The following is a 24,378-nucleotide window of genomic DNA, read 5'->3' as shown; positions in this document are numbered from 1 at the left end:
GAAAAAGTGTTAAAGGTGACTTATTATTATTCCTTGAACAGGTTATCTGTGGGCTGTGCAAAACGTGTTCATTACATTTTACATGAGATTTTAATCTGCTCAGTTCTGATTATTTTGAGCTCCTTTCAAATTCACATTTTGCAGGTTTTTGTACTTCCGTTTGGATCTCTACTGCTTCTAAAAACTTGGCAGTATTATGTAAAATGGCCTTTTTTTCCAGCTTTACATCATGTCATAAAAAACATACCTGCAGTGTTGTTTTTTTCTTTCATGCATGTTTGAGAAATCCTTTAATCTCCATAGCAACCATCCAGCTGTGCAAAACGCCTGAGTGGACATAGCCCCCGCCTTTGAGACGCAACTTCTCCTCGGAGCTGCAGCTTCCAGGTCTCCAAGCTTCCCCATACAGAGTGACATTCCCATTTGACTCCCCCACTCATCTCCTTCAGACTAGCCAGCAGCAATTAGCAACCGCCTGGTTGCTAATTGCTGATATCATTATAGGAGCTACTTCTCAGTGAAACGCTGGTAAAAACAAGGGTAAAGGGCTAATATAGAGAAGTTATGTTTTGATGACTTCCTGAAGGCGGAGTTTAAGAAAGAGCTGGAGTTTTTAAAGAGACAGAGACCCAATTTCAAGGTGAAAAATTTATCAAATTTCTTTTATTTCATATTTGATGTAGCATATGTATAACAACTGAATAATGTTGCTTTTATGTTTTATTTTGGTGTCTGGAAAATGACCCGTTTCAAAAATCTATGGATATAACGTCACAAATCAGCAGACACTATCTCTCACGTAGCAACCCCAGCAAAGCCCAGCCTGTTACCTAGCAACCCAAGCTGAGCTCCACCATATTTGGTCAGCTGGTTTTGTCTATGTATGCACTGTACAATGGCTACTGGAAAACAAAAACTCCCAGCTGTTCTTTTTGGCAATAAGTTAATGTCTTTTGGTGTCTGGAAAATGAGCCTTTTCAAAAACATTTTGCTGTTACCTAGCAACTCCGGTGGAGCTCCAGCATGTTTGGTCAGCTGGTTTTACCTCTGCATGTGCTTTAAAATAGCTGCTGGAAAAGCCAACTGTTTTGTTGTTTACTTGTCGTCCAGAAACTACTTGCTGCATTCTTGTTGGCTGCGTAGGACTCTCCACTTCTGCTTTTCAAAGATGAACAGTTGTATAATTGCTCATCTGTGTGCAGCCATTTTAACATGTCGTGGCCAGCAGCAGCTTATTTGGATTTAAAGTGAAGACGCCCTAAACAGCTCATTCTGAAAGGAGCTCAAAATACACATAACTATCAGACTGAAATTTCATTATCTAAGATTGATTTTGTGCAAAATATGTGTTGAACATGTTTTGTAAAACCCTCAGCCCTATCCTAACCTGTTTAAGGAAGCATAACAGGTCATCTTTAAGGTCTTTTGAACCGTGATTTTCTTCTCATTTGTTATCGCAGCTGAGGGGTTTTCAGTTATAATTCAGCTAAATCATTTGCGGTGAATCAAAAGGAAAATGCATCATCTTAAACATCTCAGTGGAGAAATAATGATCCAGGCTCTGTCTTTTTGAACACTTTTGAGATCCTTCTTCTTAACTACTCTTTGAAAATACTAGAAGCTAATTGCCATGTGCTCCTATTCCTGTTTAACTATGTAGGAACTTTGTGCTAATGAGCGCTTTGAGAACATTTTCAGCTCCTCTGACACTGTTTTGTGTCTAAGTGTATATTTAAAGGAGCTCTCAGGTACTTTAGTGGGAAACTGTGACACTTCCTTAAGCTGTGAACGTCATTATGAAAGCGATATCCCATGGAGTGTGTTGTGTGCATCAGGAGCTGTGCCTGATGGCGGCGTTAAGCCCCTTCTTGGCCGGAGAGCTTATCTCGCCGGTGTCTGGGCTTTGCTCTTTCGACGGCGCCCAAAGCGAAGCGCAGCTGTCCGTGCCTCTCTGTTCGGGGTAACTTCTGATAGTTGACCTATTTTAAAGGCCTGGATGGCTGCTGGCTGTGTTCATCCAGCCCTCTGAAATGTCTCAGAGCTTTCTGCGTGTGTGTGTTTGTACATCTGAGGTGCACAAGCTTGGAATCCTGTTCAGAGCCGGAGCAATTTATTCAGCCTTCAGAATAAAAAAAATGGAAATGTGGTCTAATCTCAGCCTGAAGCAAACGTTTTGACGTCAAAATGCTCTCTGTTTGCCCTCTCTGTCTCATTTACTCTCTATCAGCACACACAAAAACACTGCTGCACCTAAATATAGCGGTAGCTCAGTTTCTAATTAGAAAAGGAACAAAGCCTCGCAAAAGTATTCACACTGTCAAACTACAGATGTTTTTCACTGGGATTTTATGCAACACAGAGTAGTTCACAACTGTGAAGCTGAAGAAAAGTGATTTAAAATGTCATTACTAAATAGGAATCTAAATTAAAAATTAGATGTGCAGTTTTAGCTATGATGCAATTGTTGGCACCATACCCATAGCACCATTGACAGTCATAGCTCAGTACGTACACTTTGGCTGCTTATTCTATTATTTTCTATCCAGTCCATCTTTTTGCATTGTTCTAGATAAAATGAGATAAATGGACAAGTGGACAAAAAGAGGAAAAAATATTTCCTGTAAAGATTAAATTCCCTTCTAATAAAACTCTCTAAAAGCTCAATAAAATGACACACTAAGATGTCTTCCATGCCTTCTCTATAAGTTGGCACAGATTTCACTCTATACCTCATTTAGTGTGCACACATTTATGGATATGGAAATTAGTCTCCATCTATGTGTGCTTCTTGCCTGCAGCAGCTGAGTCTCGAGTTTTCTCAAACATCATAAAACCCCTATATACTACAAAATGGCAAATATTAAAGCAAATTACCTGCACATCAAATCTGGAAACATGAGCAGGAAGAAGAGAATGAAATATTTTACTCTTTATAACAGATGTTGGTCAACATTTCATTTCTTATGATGCAGAAGCAACTTTATCTGGTGTTTTGGGGCTTTATATAAATATTTTTGAAGTTGAGGGGACAAAAGTGGGTTTTGCACTAATACTTTTAACCCTAAAAGTGATATTTCTGCTTATTGTTATGCAACAAATCAAATGAAAGTTTGATGTTTTTCTTTGATGAGATTGTATTTTCATGCTAACAGACTCTCCATTTCCCTCATGCGTGGGCGAACATCTTGTGCTGACTTGGTAATTTGCAGCCTACCTGGTAGCGTTACTGTAGGTACAGGACTACAGGATCGCTCTTTTCCCTCCTTCTACCTTCCTGTTCACGTATTCTATAGTTCAGTCTGTAATTACTTGATGATGGGCTTTCCGCAGGCTTCACGTTGCACTCTGTAGGGTCATTACAAATATCTGCCGAGTCCTATTAGAGCTTGATTAGGCGCTGTGCTGGACCGGAAGAGCGTGGGCTTGTTTCAAAGAGAGAGGAAGAGGATTCAGCGGGTTCTAATTAGCAGGCAGAATTATAAGCAAGTTTCTGGTTTCCTGGTCAGGTAGACGACCCCTGGCCTCAGCAGCAATTAGTGCTACACTTTGAGTTGTTTTTTAATTTAATTCCCCTGATTTATTTCATCTGAAGGCGAAGGAGGAGAGCCATGTTTGATACATGTGGACATTGAAGTGCTGGAGGTTCAGACGTAAGATGAATAATTAAAGTGATATTTTAATGTAAGTGGCAAAAAAGTTAATGTTTTTGATTAAATTATTATCTTAAAGCCTAAAATTATATGACATTGATACATTAATGATTTAACATTTAAAAAACCTTAATAAAAATGTGTCAAATTAGTAATTTCCAGTTTTTAAAAAACACTAATAATTATTTTTAAACAATAATAACGTTTAAAAACGTTTTCGTTTAAACATTACTTAGTAAATGTTTAAACATTGTTAAATAATGTTAAAAAAATATATTTTTTAAATGTTCTAAAACATTGTTTTTAAGGTTTAATAAACATTATTAGTGTTTTTAAAACATTAATGTTTAAAACATTGTTTAAAAAACATTTTTTGAATAATGCTTTCAAAACATTACTAATGTTTTTGAACATGATTATCAATAACATATTAATGTTAATGAATGTTTATTAACATTGTTAATGTTTATAAACATTGATAATGTTCCATATGTAAACATTATTAATGTTTAATAATGCTTTTTAAACATTAATAATGCTTTTTAAACATTAATAATGTTTAATAAACATTAATAATGCTTTTTAAACATTATTAGTGTTTTAAAAAAATCTAATCATTATTACTGTTTTTTTAAACAGTTCTTTCAACTCAGCAAAAGTATCAGATATAAATTTTTTTATGAATTAATGTGTATTTATGATGACTCAGTTCTTTTTACTTTGAATAAATAAAAGCAAAGTTTGAGTCAAGCTGTTAAAATTTTACAGTGTTGTTTGATATTATTGTCTCTAGCCCTCAATATTTAAAAGCAGTGAATATTTTAATACATTCCTCTATTAAAAATATTAAAGTGGCCCAACAAATAAAACTAAAAATAAAGCATGATGCAAAACAAAGTGTATTTTCCTCTGTTCTGTAACAGCCACTAGTGCCAATAAAACCTTTTAAAAAACAGGAAATATTTCTCTACTAGTGTTTTCTAAATGTAAACCTTCAGCATTTTACCTCTTTTTAAAAATCAAGATCTATTAAACTAGAAGCAGCATTTTTTTAAAATTATTGCTTTGATTGATAGAAACAAGATCCAGAGGAGCTGAGAGTAAAAATCTTTCTCATTTTATGATTTGCAGGTGACTTTGCGCTGCAGAGTTGCAGCTCAGCTGGTGCCGCGCTGAATGCGGCCATCTTTCTCCCAGGAGCTTTTAATGTTATGTGACGTCGTGATGTTTACTCACGTCTGCAGAAGCTTGATAAGATTTCCAGTGTGCATGCTGAGCTTAAAACACCATCATGCATAATGTCGCTTCAACTCAGGTCAAAGTATTTCTAAAGCGCTTCAGCTGAAGAGTATGGAAGCCCATCTCTGCCATAAAAGAAAAAAGCCCAGCGGCAACTTTTAAAGTCATAATTTTGGTCTTAAAAGTTGTAATTTTGAACTAAAGTCATAATTATGAACTTAAGACTCATAATTTTAACTTTTAAAGTTATAATTTTGAGCTAAAAGGTAATAATTTTGAGCATTAAGTCAAAATGTTAGGCTTATAAGTCATAACTTTGAGTTTAAGTCATAATTTTGAGTTTAAAAGTTGTAATTTTGAGGTTAAAAGTTGTAATTTTGACTTTCAAAGTCATAATTTTAAGTTTAAACATTTTAATTTTGAGCTTAAAGGTTGTAATTTTAACTTTGAAAGTCATAATTTTGAGGTTGAAGGTAATAATTTTTATCTTAAGTCAAAATGTTAGGCTTATAAGTCATAATTTTGATCTTAAAAGTTGTACGTTTGAGCTTCAAAGTCATAATTTTGACTTCCAAAGTAAATTATGAGGTAGAAATTCACACCTTTTATGTAAGGAGAAATCTCATTATTAAGACTTTGAATCTCATGATTATGACTGTGAAAGTCAGAATTATATGATCTCCATTTATTATCAACACTTTTTTGCAATTTAAATCAAGTTTAAGTTGATTTTTTTTTTAAATTGATTAAAAATCACAGATTTTTGTGATTTGAGATGGTGACAGGCTTATGATCAAAGTTATTAAGCATCATGCCAATGAGGGGCTTTGAGTGTTTTGTATGTTTCTGTTGTGAGAGCTCTTGCTTGCTGGTCTGACAGCGTGGTGCGCGTCCGTAAAAAGGTCCTCACCGGTGGCCATGCAGGCGTCCCGATGGCAATTAGCTTGTCACAGTGTGCCTGATTGACAGCTGTCACAGCTGGGATGCTAACCGCTAAGAGCGGAGCCGCAGGGGGAGCCCGGGGTGCAACCACACCACCTGCAACAATCTGTGGGTGTTTCTCAGACACGTGACTGTCACACAGAGTTAATGAGATGGGTCGTATTCGCTTATCTCTGCAGGTAATGAAGATGTCAGCTCTGTAACAGACACTGATTTGTTTTTATCATTAAAAAAGGCCGTCAGCAGCTGACGGAGTAGTCGTCTTATCAGAAACAGCACCTGAAGATCCTGTAGCCGTTTACTGCACACCTCATTATTTCTCAGTGATTTGGTGCATTTTTGCCTTTGGCTTGTTGTGAAAACAGCAACACGATTAACTCCTGCTAATGTAGGGGAGCATCATTCCTGCACACACAGCTGAGCATGGGCTTTATTTTAATATGGTGTATAGTTTCAAGACTATTTATGTATCTGTTAATTTTTACAACTATTACATTGTGCTGAAAGTATTTTTTACGTTTTATGATCTTCATAAAGTATATATTTGTTGGTGATATGTCTGTCTGAAATAAATTATCATTATCATATGCAAATGTTACTATGTAAATTTATGAAGATTAAAATGGAAGTAAAATAATTTTAGCACAATGTAATATTTATAAAAATTCTATTTGTCTATCAATAACTAAATTCTCAACTAATTTTCTATCAATTAATCATTAACTGGCATATACAGACTCAAATAAAAAGCCCATTTGCTGAAAAAAACAATAAAATTTCCACTTAATTTTATATTTTGTTACGTCTTATGTAATTTTTAAATATTGATTAATAATTTGATCAGTTACACTTTTTACCAAAATACTTTTTTTACTCTACCTTGAGTAATTTATTGGGACGACTACTTTTTATTTTAACTTGAGTAAAAATATGTTGAAGTACTGCTACTCTTACTTGAGCATAGTTTTGGTGTACTTTATATAACTGCTTGTTTATTACTAAACATCTCATATCAAATACTGAAATGTATTTATTGCCATTTTTAACTGAACACTAAAGTGATTAATTGAATATATTAGAGTTGCCTTGTTGGCAGCTACACAAAGTGCAATGCCACTTTACTCTAAGTTGAAGCTGGAAGAGAAAAGATGCTCCTTTAGCTGTTTAGCTTAATTTGTGACAGGCAAAAATGTAAAATCATGTCTATATAAAATCAGAAAACAAGTCGTTTTCATCACAATTTACACTGCAAGAACACAAAATCTTACCAAGTATTTTTCTCTCGTTTCTAGAGAAAATGTTTTAATAAACTTGAAATAAGATAAAACTAATTTATAAGAAACATTTCAACAAAATATGGGAGCTTGTTTAGAGTAAATAATTTCTTAAAATTAGGAAAGAAATACTGACATTAATACAACTTCAAATATGAGCAACTGTTAAAGAATATTATTGTTTACTACGAGACAAGCACTGCATACATACTAAATTAATTTTGGTCTAGTTTCTATTGCAAATATCTTAAGATAAGACAAACTAACTTACAAGTAACTTTTCATGAAGATATAGAGACTAATTTCTTAATATTGATGAAAAAGTAGTAGTTCCATAGACAGATTCACTTCTAACAAGGCATTTTCCTATAAGTTAATTTATCTGACAATAGAACACTAACTTTTTCATCAATATTAAGGAATTATTTACTTAAAACAACCTCATATTTCTTAGTTACTTTTAAGTTAGTTTGTGTTATTTTAAGTGTCCTAAGGTGTTTTCACTAGAAGCTAGGTAAAAGATACTTGGTAATATGTTGTGTTTTTGCAGTGTATTTGATGACCTGTTGAAATATCTCTGGTTCACGGCTGAGATCACATGTGACTGATGGCAGGTGGCCGGGCGGCGGGCTGCTTCGGCGTTCGCCAAACTCCACAACCTTTCATCTGCCTCTGGACTGGGACGAACGGCCGGAGCTATTCCTGGCTCTCCTGTCACATACACTGAAAATATGCAAACACACACACAAATACACCTGTCTCTGGTCATTTCCTCTCGTGTCTCCATGAGGTGGGCATATTAACAATGGCAGCCGGCTGCTGCGGCGAGCACCAGCTGTCCCGAGGAGACGGCCGCAGGGCAATCAGAGATAAAACCAGGTTCCTGACTGATGTTGCACCGCAGCTTCAACCTGGACGATTTTAATGAAGGTATCTGCAGCGCTGCAGAATCAATGAGAAGGAAAGACTTCAAATACTTTACAGGCACATCCGTTAGCTCTGATACCCACATGGCACTTCATTAGGCCACTCCGTAAATCCACTTCGTAAATCCACTTGGTTTGATTTCAGAGATTGAAACTTGGTGTCACTGGTGGATAATTTCTTCCAGTTTACATCAACAAACTAAAAAAATAAAATCTAATCCGAAGCTTCATCAGATTAGAGAAACAGCGCTCTCTTTCTGCCTGGATATGGAGTTTGGAGGGAAAACTAAGATACTTTCTAAATAATTTACTCGAAATGGTCCAGTTAAAGTCTGAACAGACACAGACACTAGCCTGGTCCTTTGATAGAGAAATAATAGAATCAGAAAAACAGATTGTTGATATTAATGGTTAGAATAAGAACTGAGCCATCCAACTAACCAACCAACCATCCAACCAACCAGCCAGCTAAAGAAATCAGGGATAAGTGAAGATTATGTGGAAAAAATACTGTTAACATAAAATGACGGTATTGTTAACAGTTTAAGCCCCATGAAGAACTTCAGTGGAGTTCATTTATAGAACTTGTTCATTAAATACCGACCTGATAATTACTTTGGGCCTCTCAAGGCCCGGTCAGAGAGCTCAGCAGAATGAAAAAGGTTTTCTGAAACCACCAAGGAGCTTGACAAACTGTCAGAAATAGCAGCAGACCTCCAGAGTTTGGTCCACTGCTGCGTTTACACCCCTCTGGAGAGTCTCTCTCAGTCAGGTCACAAACAGTTCGCGGTGCGTCAAGTGTCTATGGAAGTACTTGAGCTATTTTGATTCCTGCATTGTTTCTTAGAGATTATATCACATTATTACTCCTTTATCTCCAAAATCATTTGTAAAAAAGGCTAATCAGAAATTTAGAGACCCATTCATGCACATGCTAGACACTGCAGAAAAGTCATATTTATTGTAATTAATTAGGCACAAAAGTCTGAACTTCTCCAAAACTGAAAGTTTTTCTTCAGTTTGTTCTTAATTGAATGAAGAATATTTTTACTAATTTAATACTAAAAAATTAGAAAAGTGTAAAATGATAAAGTCTTCAATAATGTTTTATTAAATTAAAATTCAATCGATTAACTAATCACGTCCGTTTAGGGTTGTAGTTTAGCCGCCACCCAGCAGAGGGCGGCGCTGGTCATCCAGGCGTTGATACAGAAACAAAGATGGCGGCCGAACCAAAAACGGGAAAGAGAGAAACGGTCCAAACAGTCTTTTTTTTTAAACTTTATTTCAAACAAATAACATTAACATACATACAGATGTCAACTCAAAGACAAATATTAAAATATTATAATAATAAAAACAAAGAATAATTACATACATTGAGGGTGTTGATGTTAAAGTCTAGAAAGACAAAAGTTAAATAAATATATATACATTGGTAAAATAAAATGTGTACTTTTCAGTTAGATTTTCATAACAAAAAGTGTCAAATATATATTCAAATATATATAAAGAAGGGTATGTTACAGCAAAAAGAACAATAAAAGCAAAAAAAAAAGAAAAGAAAGAAATAACAGAGAGATCTGTTTATGAGGTGAAGTTAAATTTTCGGTCCAGACAGAGTCCGTTGTGGGATTGAAAGTGCACTTTATGCGGTTCTATTTTGAAATATAAGCACCCGATAAGCTGCTAAAGTTTTACTTTAAAATTTGAGTGGTGAAGCAACGTCAACGTCTGAACCAGAAATTACTGATTTGCTATGAAGGTGATGTGACAGAGAAGCAGAGGAGATGACGCAAAACATTTCAACATGATGGCAATAAAAAAGATTGATGTGTAGTTATATTTTACACAAAAATCATGTTAGAATTTTATGATTTCAATTCAGCATATTATGGAAAATATACGGTTTACCTCCTGATATAGCAGTACACTCAAAAAATGGCTGCTTATCAGTTAATCGTTGAGCTCAATCAGCGTTAGATTCACCCATTAATCAATAACTTGCTTCCCTAATTGTGTCATATTTATTTTTAAAATTGTGTTATATGCTCTTCTGTTCATAGTGTCTGCCGCTGCGTGGTCATGGGTTTGTCCTGGATAAATACCAGTGCCAGTGTAAAAAGGGATTCTACCACCCCAACAGAGTGGCAGTCAATGGCTTCACAAGTAAGTTATAAAAAATCTATGCTGATTTCTGCGTATTAGCATTGTTCATGTGTTTGATGTGAATGGCAGCTTCTGGATGAGTTTATCTGAGTGAGATAATATCAATAAAATGTTTGTAATTCAGCACAGTTGCAGTAGATACAGCGGTGCAATGTGTGTGCCACTACTTAAATACAGAGTTGGACAGTAACTAATAATATTTACACGAGTAAAAATAAGTTATAGGAGTATTTTAACTTTGTTTGACTTTTTACTTTTACTTGAGTAGCTTTATGATGAAGGATCGCTACTCTTACTGTAGTAAAATCTCTGGATACCAAAACAGGTTTTAACCTGCAGTTTTTGTTAAAGTTGAATGTTTTATATTGAAAAATGTTTATTTTGTTATCTTGTAATTCCATAATGAATTATTTCCACGTAACTTTCTATTTTGATCCATCTGATGATGTAATTTTTATATATTAAAGGTTTGATGTTTTCATCAGTAACTCGGTAGTTGAGTAGACCTTTTACCAAATACTTTTTACTTTTACTTGAGTAAAATTTCTGAGTACTCTACCCACCTCTGCTTAAATATTACCTCAACGTTATTTGCGTTTTTAGTGACTGTTCAGGTAATTTTGGTGTGACTTTTTATATATCTAAACAGGCTGTCAGGTATTGGTCTAGTTTCCAGTGCAAATATCTTAGTACGCATGAAATAAGACAAAACTAAGTTACAAGTAATTTTTCAGCAAATAATAAGAGATTGTTTTAAGTTACTATTACTTAATTTTGATAAAAAAAGTAATTGTTCCATTCTCAGATTACTTCATTTATAACTTGGGAAAAATTTCTCGTTATAAATTAAATAATCTGCCATTTGAACTAGTACTTTTTTCTCAATATTAAGGAATTATTGATGTAAAACAAGTTCCTATTTCTTGCTGAAAAGTTACTTATAAGTCAGTTATTTCAAGTGTATTAAGATATTTGCACTAGAAACTAAACCAAAATTAAGTGTTTATGCCTCGTAGTAAATAACATTACAAACAGTTGCTAATAGTTGAGTTTTTCTTAATGCAATCTATTAAAATTAATTAAATCTCCTCATGAATTCAAACCAAAGATGATTAGAGATTCATATTTCTCACAGCAAAGCTAATCTATCCATTTAATAAACCGTATTTTTCGGACTGTAAACCGCTACTTTTTTCCCGTCAAAGTGTTGAGTATTTATTTCTCAATAAAAACTAATTTCTGTAGTTCCTTTAGCATAAATCTGATGTCGCTGATGCCTTCTGGGTTGCACACAGATGCTATAAGTTATGTCTGTTTATGACATTCCCTTGCAAGCAGTTAGGCGGCTGTGAGGTATTTTTTTAACCAAAAATATGGCTGAAGATTGAACAGTAAGTCCATTTTCCCCTTCATTAAAGTTTATGATGAGCGTTTATCTTCTCGGCCTGGAAATGGATGCAGCCTCGCCACCTTGGGAGGCTAATCCAGTTCGAGTTGGGAAATATCTTTTTAATGATAGTTTCTACCTGCAGTTTATTCTGTCTGCTGCGAGTTAATTAAAAAGGAGGCTTTTTGCAAACACAGACCCCCAGTGGTCTCCACCTGCCCTCTTTCAATTTCCCTACCAAGCTTTCATTTTAGTCATCTTTCTGTCCTGCTTTATCCCACTCAAACTCCCTCTGGTCTCCCTTTTTTTTTACCATGTTGTTCACTTAGTTTTTGCAAAATATGTTTGAGTTCACAGTTAACTTGAATGTTCTTGTTTCACACCTGGAAATATGTTTAATTTTGCTCTAGTTTTTGGTGTCTTCTTGAACTTTTTCCACTACAATAGATTGGAAATGAGCAAAGTGTGGCTTGAAAATCGATTAAAATAACCATCTGTAACATCCTTTTGCAGTAGAAGCCATTCTACTCACTTCTATGTATATAAAGTTATTGTATCCAAGCTTCTTCTGACCATAGTAGCACCAAACCAATGAAAATACGTGTGACTCATTGCTATGGAGATGAGTAGTCCCTTTGAAGTGATTGGTGATTGGCTTTGAAAAAAAAAAATGGGACAGTTCTTTTTAAAGGCAAAATCCCTTCAAATCTCAAAGACAATAGCTTCTTCCAGTAAAGCCCCCATCAAAGCTCCATAAGTCTGAAATCTGTTATCTATCCAGCCATATGGGCATTTCTCAAGGGGCTTCTATACAAACCAATAAACAGTTCTCTTTATACCCTGTTTATTTTTGTACAGTTTGTTTTGTTTTCCTGAGCGTTTGCTGTTGTAATCAAAGCATTTGTTCTGCCCAAGTTTATTTTTATAACTTTTTTTAAATACATTTATTTAACTATGTATTCAGTCTCGCTGATAGTTTAGGTTGAGGTTGACTTGAAAAGTTGATTGTGCTATAAAATGGCACCATGTGGGCGTGCCGTGGTGGCGTAGTGGTTAGCGCGACCCATATTTGGAGGCCTTGAGTCCTCGACGCGGCCGTCGCGGGTTCGACTCCCGGACCCGACGATATTTGCCGCATGTCTTCCCCCCTCTCCTTCCCAGTTTCCTGTCAGCCTACTGTCGTATAAGGGACACTAGAGCCCACAAAAAGACCCCCTGGAGGGGTTAAAAAAAAAATAAATGGCACCATGTGCCTGAAAACATGTAATGCTTCCCCTTTTTAAGCCCAAAGTTAATAAAACAACATATTTTGCGGCTCCATACAAGTCACTAAATGTTACCTAGCTTAGAGAGGAGGTAGTTATGGAGGGCCTTAGCACTTCAGACAATAAAACTATAATATGCCTACATAGAAATAATTATTGTATGTGTGATATGTTCTCTATTTTAGCAAAGTAGGGTGAATTTGTGCTTTTCTGTTTTAAATAAGCAATTTGATCACTTCCTGCGTAATTGTTTCTTTTTTATTACTATTAAATAACATTAAGCTGTTATTTTTCTGTTTTACAGTGACCTAGTGCTTACAAAGTTAACTTTTTTTAATACAAAGTAGCTGTTTTTACATGAGCTCAGCACAAGTGGATGTTGACTATCCATGTTCACACATATTGATCGGTTTCTCCTGCCTTGACACAAGTTAAGTCAAACTTTATGAGAAAACATTATAAAACTTTTAGATGACTTTATAAAGAAAATGTTAAATCCTTAGCTGAGTGGAAAGGAGAGGAAGGCATAGAAAATAACTGAAATTGAGTTATGTTGTTCCTTATTTGTTCATGCTTTTCTGAGTACTGCGGCACAGCTAGCTGCCAAAGGACATTGGAAAAGCAGCTGTCTAAAACCTTTCAGTCATGGTTTCTGAAGGCTGAGAATCAGTTAGTACATGTTAAAAGTTTTTTTGATCTTTGGAAATTTTCTGAGTTTCAAAAGTCACACATTTTCAACTTCTGAAATTCAGATGTCAAAATTATTTAACCCTGCGACTAACTGGCAACCAGTCCACTGGAGATTGGCCCGAGTCAACCACGATTCTTTCACTGTTAAAACACAATATTTTACCAAGCATTATAGGTCCATTTTCTATTGCAAATGTCTTAGTTCACTTGAAATAAGACAAAACTAACTCACAAGCAACTTTTCAGCGAGAAACAGGAGTCAATAATTCTTTAATATTGATGAAAAAGTGCTTGTTACATTGGCAGATTATTTCACCTCTTATAAGACATTTTCCCCATGTTTTAAATGAAATAATCTGCTAATAAAACTAGTCAATTTTTATCAATATTGAGGAATTATTGACTTAAACAAGCTCATATTTTTTGCCGATGAGTTAGTTTTGTCTTATTTCAAGTCTACTTGGATATTTTAGAAACAAAACCAAAGATACTTGGTAAGATTCTATGTTTTTGGAGTGATGGGATAGAAATGGAAGGATGTCACTGTTTGGTGCAGCTTTTCAGATTAAAATAATCTCAGTAATAGTGTGGTTGAGACCTAAAGCTGTTTGAGGAAAAGGTTCTGAATTTGTTCACCATCTTCACTCGCCATTTCCCTGCACTCTCTCTAATACAAAATATGTGGTATAAACTTCTACTTTAAAGTTTTAGGAAGTTTCCTACTTTTACCATTTTACTCCAACTTTAGTCAGATCTCCCCAAGGCAACTTAACCTAACTGCTCCCTTCCAAACATATCTTTTTTCCAGCAGCAAATATTCTAGTTCATGGACAAAAAATCAATATGTGGGCAAATTATTTCTTGTTACTTTTTGCCTTCACTACTCGTTGATGTGTGCAAAGTTTGACCGTGTCGTCGTCCTCCGGCAGAGCCTGGGAGAACGGGGAAAGCTGGATTTGGTGGTCTGGGTGAAGATGAAGGCTCCCCCAGCGACTGCCTGCCTTGCCAGCAAGGCTGTGCTTTCTGTAAAGACGACTCTCCCTGCGTGGCGCTGGAGGACGGCGCCCTTCGCTTGGCGGTGCTCTCCTTCCAGTGTCTCTGCATGCTGATCGTCTTCATCAGCATGGTGCTCATATATCACTTTCGCAGGAATAAGGTAGGCATTTTTAGCTAACACTCCCCGTTGGTCGTCAGGGCACCAGAGCATTAAATCTCAGCTCAAAGGAAAGGCTAAACAAAAGTTAGAGTAGTGTGTGCAAAAGTCTTGAATCATCTCTCACTTCTTTATTTTCTCTTAAAAGCAAGACTTTTCTGTAAACCTTCAAAATGACCTTTATTAATATTTTTAAAGGCTTTGTTTTTAATTTCTTTATGGAGGTAAAGTCAACAATTCAGAAAATTAAATCGTAATTAACAGAGGTGTGACCAAGTCACTGTGTTGCAAGTCTCAAGTAAGTCTCAAGTCTCTGTCCTCAAGTCCGAGTCAAGTCTCAAGTAAAGACAGGCAAAAGTCGAGTCAAGTCTCAAGTCAGGAACCTTTAATTTCAAGTCATTTCGAGTCGTTTTTTTTTTTTTTTTTTTTAATAATTTGCAATTATACATAAAATTCAAATAATAGACCATTTGTTCTTTTTAAAATATGTATTTGAGGTTCATTTGTGATCCTCTTATTCATCTGGTATTCTTCAAATCTGTCAGAAGTAAACAGATGTCAGAAAATAAATTACAGCCTTTCATGAATTACATTTGACTTCAGTTTACTCCTTCTATTCATAAATAAACATCAACACTACAACAATCATAGTTTTCAAAAATGAAATAAGTATAAATGAAGTTATCACAAGTAAACTCAGGAAGGTCTGGTGCATTTATTTTTCTGCTTTTATTTCTAAGTATGTTAGTTTCAGTCCTCCGTAAATATGGGACAGATATTCTAAACACAACATTTATTTGGGACAGTCACTGTATTTGGTCTTTTTTTTTTTTAAAGCTATACTACTTGGAAATGGGTTCTGTGCGACATGTGACAGTCACGCCGGTCAGTGCATTAAGTCAAAAACAGTTGACTTAATGCACTGACTGCAGTAAACAATATATTGTCAATATAATTTCCCAACGTAGATGTCTTCAAATACACCAACCATCCTTAGATGATACTAGACCCGGCTCATCATCATGATGGGACAGAGAGACTCTGTTCCCTGTGTTCAGGTCCAGAATCTGCTTTCTGTTCCGGAGCCCCGCTCACTATCCACCGGCTTCCTGAGCTAACACGGTGCACATTATTTGTGGAGGCATTTGAAGGACCGGATTTATGGTAAATCATCACCAATTTAACCCGGAGTACACATGCTAACACGAAGTTAGCTATAGTCAACTATCTTACAGCAAAAGAAAAGTGCCACCTACCGATCTCTGTGAAGCTTCAAATGCCGGACAAAGTTGGACGTCGTGGCATCTCCATCCGATATTCTCTTCTTGCATGTTTTACAAGTTGCAGTTCGTTTTTTAGTCGAAAGTTCATAACCTACATAGCCAAAAGAAATTACTCGCGGAAGCATATTCGAGCGGTTATTTCGTATTTCGTTCCCTGAGCTCTGTAGCTTTGCCGCGTTTTTTAAACGTCCAAATCCTGTTAATTTGATTGGTTGTGTTGCAGCTACGTACACATACATACATAAGGAGAGAGGAAAACCATAGTGACGGTCTGCGCATATTGATACGGAATGAGTGAAATTAATTAATGACGCCACTTTATAAATAATGTTTTAAATTTTAAGACTTTGAGTAAAAAATATCAAGTCTTTTCAAGTAAACAGCTTCAAGTCGAGTCAAGTCCCAAGTCAATGGCATGAAAGTCAAAGTCAAGTCCGAGTCTTTGAGCATTTTTTCAAGTCAAGTCTCAAGTCGTGATTTTAACGACTCGAGTCTGACTCGAGTCCAAGTCATGTGACTCGAGTCCCCACCTCTGGTAATTAATATTTGGGTTGCACCGATTGCAGTGCTGATCCTTAAAAAGCCGATCCTGATTTTGGCTCATACCATTTTCTTGTTGTCTGTATTGTCACTAAATATAGTAAGAAAGTCACTGAGTTGGTAACAAACATGCAGACATGACCCGGTGGGTCGGTCTGTCAATCAAACCTGCAGAAGAGGGCAGAGGTTGATTTTTAGACCTTTGCTGAGGTAGATGATAAAATCACTGATCAATTCAAATTTGCACTGATAAATCTAATTAATATCAAATAGTATCTAATAGTTATATAACTCAAAATATAATCACTAATGGTGTTTTCACACTTGGTAGTTTGGTAGATTTGATTTGATTCGAGACCAAAGTTGCAACATTTGTTGCTCCTCTGATGTGCTTCACTTTCACATTACACTGTGGCTAATGAATCAAACTAATTAAGAAAGCTGTTCCCCTCCTTAACTGTGGTGGCGCTGTACCAAGAAAACAACACAAAAACCTCTGAAGAAGACACTGACCAGAACTGTTTTCTTTACAAAATGTAAACAAAAATGGAGTAATGTCAGATTTTAGTGGTCGTAGGATTTCTCTTTTGTCTTTGTTTCTCCAGCTAGCGCTAGGCTAGCACATTTGTTTTGTATTCTGTGTGAAAAGAAATCACCAGAAAATATCACAAGTCAACAAACTCAAGAACTGATTTGGAGCAAAGTAAGTGAACTGTAGGTAAACACATGAAATTCAATTACAGAACCAAGGAAAACTTAAACAGATTACAAAACAGTCCAGGATCTTTGAAGCAAAAAGTACAGAAATTAACTGATGGCTTACGATGTCTGCATACAACTGTATATATGAGAGCAAATATTTTATTACATTCAAGTCTTAAAATGTATAATTTAATAACTCTACTTGGCATATTGATATTTTTATTCATTTCATTAATTTTTTGTTAAGACGAAGCAACTTTGCTGAAATGCATTCAGCTTATTTGATATCTGGCCAAAACTGGAAAAATGCAAAATGACAAAAAAGCAAAATGACCTGAACAAACCAAAGTTTAATTTTTGAAAGCATCTGTGTTACTGAAAATAACTGACTTTGAGTTTTCTTTCCATCATGACGACTTCCACACTGAAGAGTGTTGTATTAGTGTTTAGTTTACACTTTGGCCTTTCAAACCAGCCAGTCAAACATTAATTAGACAATCATAATCAGTCAATACTGGACAGATTATTTTGTTTATCTTTACAGGAATCTTACTTAAATTGAAATAAAATGATACCGCAAGTGCGGCAGAACTTTATTATTAAAAACCGCTTCCATATCCACATTATTATTTACTGTTGAATCTATTTACAGAATTTCGATAAAACATTAAAACCTCTTTGTATGTTTTATTTTGATTCAAAATAAAATAAACATCCCTCATGCAGTGAAGAGAAGTCGGGCTTCTCTTTTCTTTTGTATATATTTTTAATTTGGTGGCACAGCTGTATTCCTCTCTCTGAGAGCCGCCTCAAGCATCTTGTCAATTAGAGGACACAATGTTACAAAAATATATTACATAAAGGAAGAACAGGACGTGCCTGAAATGGTGACTCCATCAAAATAATAATAAAAAAGCTTTAAAGGAAGGGCTTTTACTTTACTTTATTCTTTTTCATGCCCAATAATAAAGAGGCAGAAAGTCTTTCTTTCATGTCTTTTAGCTAAACTCTGTAGGCATTTGGTAAACCAGTTCAATTTAATATCACCGCATAACTTATTAGAGTTTATAGGCAAGAAAATTTGTTTTTATTAAATTGAGAATTTGAGTATTAAAGATTTATGTCACATGCTGGAGTAGATTTAAAAAAGCTTTCTAGAGTCACCAAAGAAAATTGTAACAGATCATACAAGCAATGAAAAACAATCAGAAAAATAATAAAAACACTTAAATTAATAGGACAAACCTGTCCAGTTGTTTATTAAAGACAACCTTGTGCAATATGTTTTTTTAAATTATGGATTTGGAAAGATAACATAAGTTTTTACTGGAAATGTTTTGTCTTAACATGTAAAGTCAAATAAATGCCATTGCTTTGGATAAGAGTTGTTTCACTTTTATTTTTGTTTTGACTAAAATAAATTAAAAACCTGTAATATCTTTTTGCTTTACCAGAGCATCAGAGCGTCAGGCCTGGTCCTCCTGGAGGCCATTCTCTGCGGAGCGCTCCTCCTCTACTTTCCGGTAAGACGCTCCTTTCAAACATCTATTTTCATTTATTTTGAATCAAGACAACCTGGAGTTTGTTGTTTACTCTACAGCAGGCTTGTCAAACTCGAGGTCCAGGGGTCAAATCTGGCCCGCCGTAGCTTTTTATGTGGCCCTCTAGACTCCAAATTATGCCAATAAATCGACAGTTTTTCACAAATCCACAAAATTCAGGTAAAATCAACAGATCCCCACATTTTTTTCTGATTTATTGCAATTTTTTCTCTCAAAATTGACCAAAAACTTTGGGTTTAAGCTGCTGCCTCAGCCTTACCTGATGTCAAGTTATTGATACGCCGACTAATGAAAAGTCACATTTAGGATTGTATTAGCGCAAAAAAAAAGTTCCTAACAAATATTTCTAAATTAGCACCACAAATGCAAAACAATCATGAAATCCTGGATGGACTGACCAGTGTGAAAAGACAATCGATGTTATTTAATCTTATGAAACAGTGAATGCTGAAACAAACAGCTGTTTATTGATATCTTAACAGTTTAATTGCTTTTATCAATACATTCTGGCACAACTGACCCTTTAAGGACGTTCAGATTTTTGATTTGGCCCAAATGAAAATGAGTTTGACGGCTGAATGTAACTGATTGTTCTTCCACAATGTCTGGACTGGTTTTCTGCAACCAGAAATACTTTCAAACTTTGTCTTTCACTAAAGAGAAAACACATAATTCAGCTTTTGTATTCCTGGACGTCTGATTGTGTTTATGAGCAGAGTGAGTGTGATAGAACAGAAGAGGCAGAAGCAAACATCCTGCGGCTTGTTGGTGACCCCCTGCCTAACAAACACCATCAAGTCGCCATCTGTTGAAGAGCCTCACATGCTGCCTCACAGTTAATCACACAGTTTCTTCCTTTCGGTGTGTTTTCATGCTTTTTGGCCTCTTTAATTTAGGAGGTGTTTTAATTAATTAGATACAGACACGTTATGCCAACTACACCCAGACATTTTCTCCCTCCTAGAAAGTCAGCAGTGGGTATAATCTAAGAAGAAACATTGAAATCTTTCATTTCCAGGTTTTGTTTTGTATTGAGAAATATTTGGACGACATGACAGGAGACATGTTTGTTTAATATTTTTGGTGTACGGAAAGTGTGACGTTTCAAAGACCTCCCGATTGTTGAACTATATTTGAGGGCATTGCCCTGTTACCTAGCAACCCAAATGGAATTCCAGCATGTTTGGTCAGCTGGTGTTACCACTGTATGTGCAGTGTACAATGGCTGCTGGAAAAGATGAGTGTTTTGTTGTTGTCTTGTCATCCAGAAACCACTTTCTGCATTCTTGTTGGTTGTGCAGGAGGCTCTACTTCTGCTTTTCAAAGATGTACGGTTGTCTAACTGAGCATCTGTTTGCAGCCATTTTGACGTGAGTTTAAATCTGAGCTTATTTGGATTTTGAATGACAAGATGCCCTAAAACACCTCATACTGATCATTAAATAAGAGGAAAACATGATGAACATGTTTTGTTTTGCACATAGATCCATGTTAACCTATTTAGGGAAGCATAATAGGTCACCTTTAAAGCATATTTGGTGTTTGAACTATTAAAATAGACAGTTATAGTAATTTTTAGTGGAATTGTTTTCTAGTTTTACTGTGGGTCCACCGTATGTAAACTTGACTGCACTTGTTTTTGGTTTTGGGATGAAAATTAAGCAACTGATTCTGTAATAAAGTGGGTAAAGGATTTAAAACATATGTTAAGATTTCATATTAAGCTTTTAGGCCTCTTCCTTTTGTCTCAGTTTGTCCTATTTAAAGAATATAATGATGCTTATGACAAACTGGGGGTTTATTAGCCACAAACTGAATTAATATAAATGTGAGAAAGGATAATTACTTTAAAAACAAATCAATTTGTGCCGATCAGTTATATTTCAAGTTGATCCTCCGCAGAACCTCATCATTTCTTCAGATGATTAGGCTCCCCCTTAACACCCCCGAACCCATTGATTTACCTTGAGCCACCATTATATCTTCCTCTTTTGTGCTCATGGAAAAGGATAATTGCAATTTAGTTGCAATCATGCAGAGCCGCACGCCTCATGAAGCGATACAAAGTAAACGTAATTAAAGCCAGCTGATTTAGAGCTGGCTAATCAATGCAATTTGCTGCGACAAGGTCCTGGAAAGTGGTAATGTTTAAGATGTGCAGAATGAAAGTGAGCCTGGGAGCCATGTTATTGCTCAGCGAATGAATGAAAGGCAGATATTTCTGTTTCCAGCTGGCATAGTGATGGCAGTGGCTGCTAAAAATAGAGGGCTTGTAAAGGGTTGAGCTTCACTTTGTAGATTAAGTCAGATCTGTGGAGTGAAGGCGTCTGGATTCGGTTTGATCTGTTCTGCAGAAGTGGTCGCCGTCGCTGATCTCGTTTCCATGGTTTAATGTCTTTGCTCGACACCGGGCCGATCTCCACCCTGATGCATCTGCGTGCGACTCCTGTGCATCGGACACAATCCAAAGCTGCAAGGGCGAGAAGCTTCATCTAAATATAGATCCTGAAATATTCCTCCAACCCTGCTGCTGCTGCTGCTGCTTCCATTTTAAATAATTCTACTGTTATTAAGCAACTGGACACGCACGCTGCTTCCACGGCTTCTTTCATAGAGGAGAAATGCTTTTCCTACCCCAGTACACTGCAAAATATGTTTGGTGTAGTTTCTAGTGCAAATATCTTAGTACACTTAAAATAAGGCGTAACTTATTTACAAGTAACCTTTCAGCAAGTAGTTGACTGTTTGTAATTATGTCATTTAGTCATTCTAAGTCGGAAGTGTGGGACAGGAGTATTGAACAGAGCGACTGAAATTATTTTCCAAAAGTTGTTTTTTCCAGTTTATTCATGGCTTCTTCTTGTTCGAGTCGAGCTAATTTGTCTGTGAACGTAACACACCTGGTTGGGGCTCATAGACGGCGGTGTTTACAAAAGTTGGAAGCAGCTAGCTTAGAAACCGACCCGTACCTCCTCCGTCCTGACATGTTGATTAAATTACAGAGTTTACCTGAATTCACAACACTTGATTTATATCACTATGTCATGAACAGCGTTTCCCCTTAAACTGGAGCGGCCTTAAAAACGATGAGATGCTAACCAGTTTTTTTCTGTACATGCTAGGCTGCACGATGGTGCAGGACTGTCTCCATGGTTACTGATGATTAGACCCGTACCGTCGCCATAATGCGATATTTAGCAGTTGTTTTGACGTCCGTCATGACGGAGCGGGACGAGTTTCAAAGAGAGTAAGGTCACGTGCAAAGGGTCAAAAGGAGTTTGTTTTAAATCACTAATTTCTTTAAAATTGGGAAAGAAATACTTGTGCCATTGACAGATTAATTTTCACATGTTATACATGAAATAATCTGACAATAAAACTGGTACCTTTTCATCAATATTAAGGAATTATTGTCTCAAAATAAACTCCAATATCTTGCTGATGAGTATTACAGGTGTACTTAGAGCTTAGCTTAGCCTAGCTTAGCTGTCAAGTTAAAAGATTCTTCATATTTCTAAATTAGCACCAAAAACCTTTGATTTTTTTTTTTTCTTTTTGCAAAATTCACAAAAACCTGGTCTTTCCGTTGCTGAATTAAAATCTCAGTTATCATTTCAGCTTTTTAACTTAGCTTCTAATTCCAGAGAGATTAGGCCAGTCGCTGTTTCTTTTATATTTTTATTGGTAATTTTATTGTTTATTTGGCCAATTTTGTGTTTTCTGATTGTCTTGTGCCTTTGGTTTTTAAATTGCTTTATAAATAAATGAACGAATAAATGACTAATAAGAAAAGATGTTATTTAATTTTAAGAAGTATTAATTTTACCAGTCTATTAATTGGTTTTATCAGTACATCTGGCCCTTTAAGAACGTTCACAGCCCAAAATAAAAAGGAGTTTGACACTTTTTCCCTGGAGAGATGAAAAACAGTAACTACAATGCATTTCTGGGTTATTTCAACTTCAGAATGAACAATAAAGAGCCGCTGTTCCTGATGCGTCTCTCTGAGCTGGATGGAAATGTCTCTCTGGGTCTGAGCGGCGATGAGGAGGGGAGGGAATTGCGACTCGACTCCGGTCTTGCCTTGAGCAGAGGCCAAGCTGGATGTAATTTACACTCAGCCCACCTCAGGGAGCAGCAGGAGAAGAAACCATTACCTCCCTCCAGAAAGCCGTCCGTCCCATGTGGCAGGGAGTGTCAGCTTTCATATAAAAATGGATCCGTTGCTATTACAAGATCCCACCTATCCTTAGCGGCATTCCCTCCCTCTCAGTCGCACTGGAGAAGCTCAGGGAAGAAGAAAAAAGCAGTGAGTGGGAAATGATGACCACATAAACCGTCTCCACTCGGTTTCTTCATGTCAAAACATTAAAACTAGCATCAAATCTTCTGTTATGACTGAATGATTCCCAGAGCTGCTGTATTTCTCAGATGGAGAATAATTCCCCCTCTTTTGTTTTGTTTTTTTTGTAGCTGGTTGTAGTTTCGATGGCAAAAGGCTTAAATTCAGCACCGTCAGATTTATAGCTGCTACTGCAAAACAAAAGCGGCGAGTTTACTCTGCGTCACTGACAGATGACTCATGGATGATGTTTTTATTTTGGCATTTTCATTTCAATAAGTGCTTCGTTGTGAAGTTGCTCTTCTCCTCATCAAGCTCAGCTGCCAGTAGAGACAATAACTCCATTCAGGTCGTAATTTTCAATTTCCACGCTGATTGAATGACTAAATGTGGTTTAGCAGAGTTGGAAACTATTACTCTAGAAATCCAAACCAAAGACAATAAATCCGTCCATCAGTCCAACGCTTATTTAAAAATGCTTTTTGACAGTAGGACTGGGCGATACATGTAAATAAATTTTGAAGATTAATTTTTGAGAAGAATCTGGAAAGAATTAGACACATAACTCAGCTTTTTTCTCATTAAATCCACATTTCCTCGTAACGTTTTGCTTGTAATTTTACATTTTTTTCCTCATAAAATTGTATTGATTAATAATTGGATACCAAAAGGTACTTGATAGGTTTATTTTAATTCCTATCTAGCAAGGATTCAGACCAGTCGTGATTGTCTTTTCTGCAGAATAGGAGGGAAGATCCGAGACGCGACAAATCGCTGTAAAACACTGTCTGGGATCAACTCTGCCAGATCTTTCTCTGCATTTGGCTTTATTAGAAAATACAAGGAAGGAGGTTGGGCCTTCTCACATAGTCACACAAAGAATTTGACCAATGACCTTTTTCTACAGGGTGTCCTAGAACCTTCTGTGGCCATGCCCTTAAAAGGGCATGGCTGACCACAACTAATCAGTTACAGATGGAAGCTGATACCACAGGAATGTGCAAAGTCTCTAGCCTCCAGGCAAACATGCTACAAATGGTTAATAGTATTTCACAGAAGAAAAGAAGTCAGCTAAACTACACACAAAATAATAATATGAAAACATAACCTTTCAAATAAACTCACAAGTAAATGAACTTAGATAATTATTCTAACAGTACTTAATAGGAGACTTTCTGTATGTAATTTGAATCAGGTGAAGCTAAAACTACGCCACTAGAGGAGTTTTGACTAAAACATATTTAAGGACAACAA

The 24,378-nt window shown here is 36.0% G+C and overlaps 1 protein-coding gene across 2 annotated transcripts in view; it reads left to right on the top strand.

The window, feature by feature from the left end:
- Window positions 1-24,378, top strand: part of gpr158a (G protein-coupled receptor 158a) — a 69,513-nt gene that overhangs the window by 23,377 nt on the left and 21,758 nt on the right. For both annotated transcript variants that reach the window (XM_032551796.1, XM_032551797.1), the window contains exons 3-5: window positions 10,098-10,200; window positions 14,472-14,698; window positions 18,675-18,743. In XM_032551796.1, coding sequence (XP_032407687.1) covers window positions 10,098-10,200; window positions 14,472-14,698; window positions 18,675-18,743 — 399 coding nt within the window. The remainder of the gene's footprint in view (window positions 1-10,097; window positions 10,201-14,471; window positions 14,699-18,674; window positions 18,744-24,378) is intronic.

This window comes from Xiphophorus hellerii, chromosome 21 (genome assembly GCF_003331165.1).
Source record: "Xiphophorus hellerii strain 12219 chromosome 21, Xiphophorus_hellerii-4.1, whole genome shotgun sequence".
NCBI classification, from domain to species: domain Eukaryota; kingdom Metazoa; phylum Chordata; class Actinopteri; order Cyprinodontiformes; family Poeciliidae; genus Xiphophorus; species Xiphophorus hellerii.
Note: the sequence above shows the minus strand (reverse complement) of the source record. Positions and strands in the feature narration are given on the sequence as shown.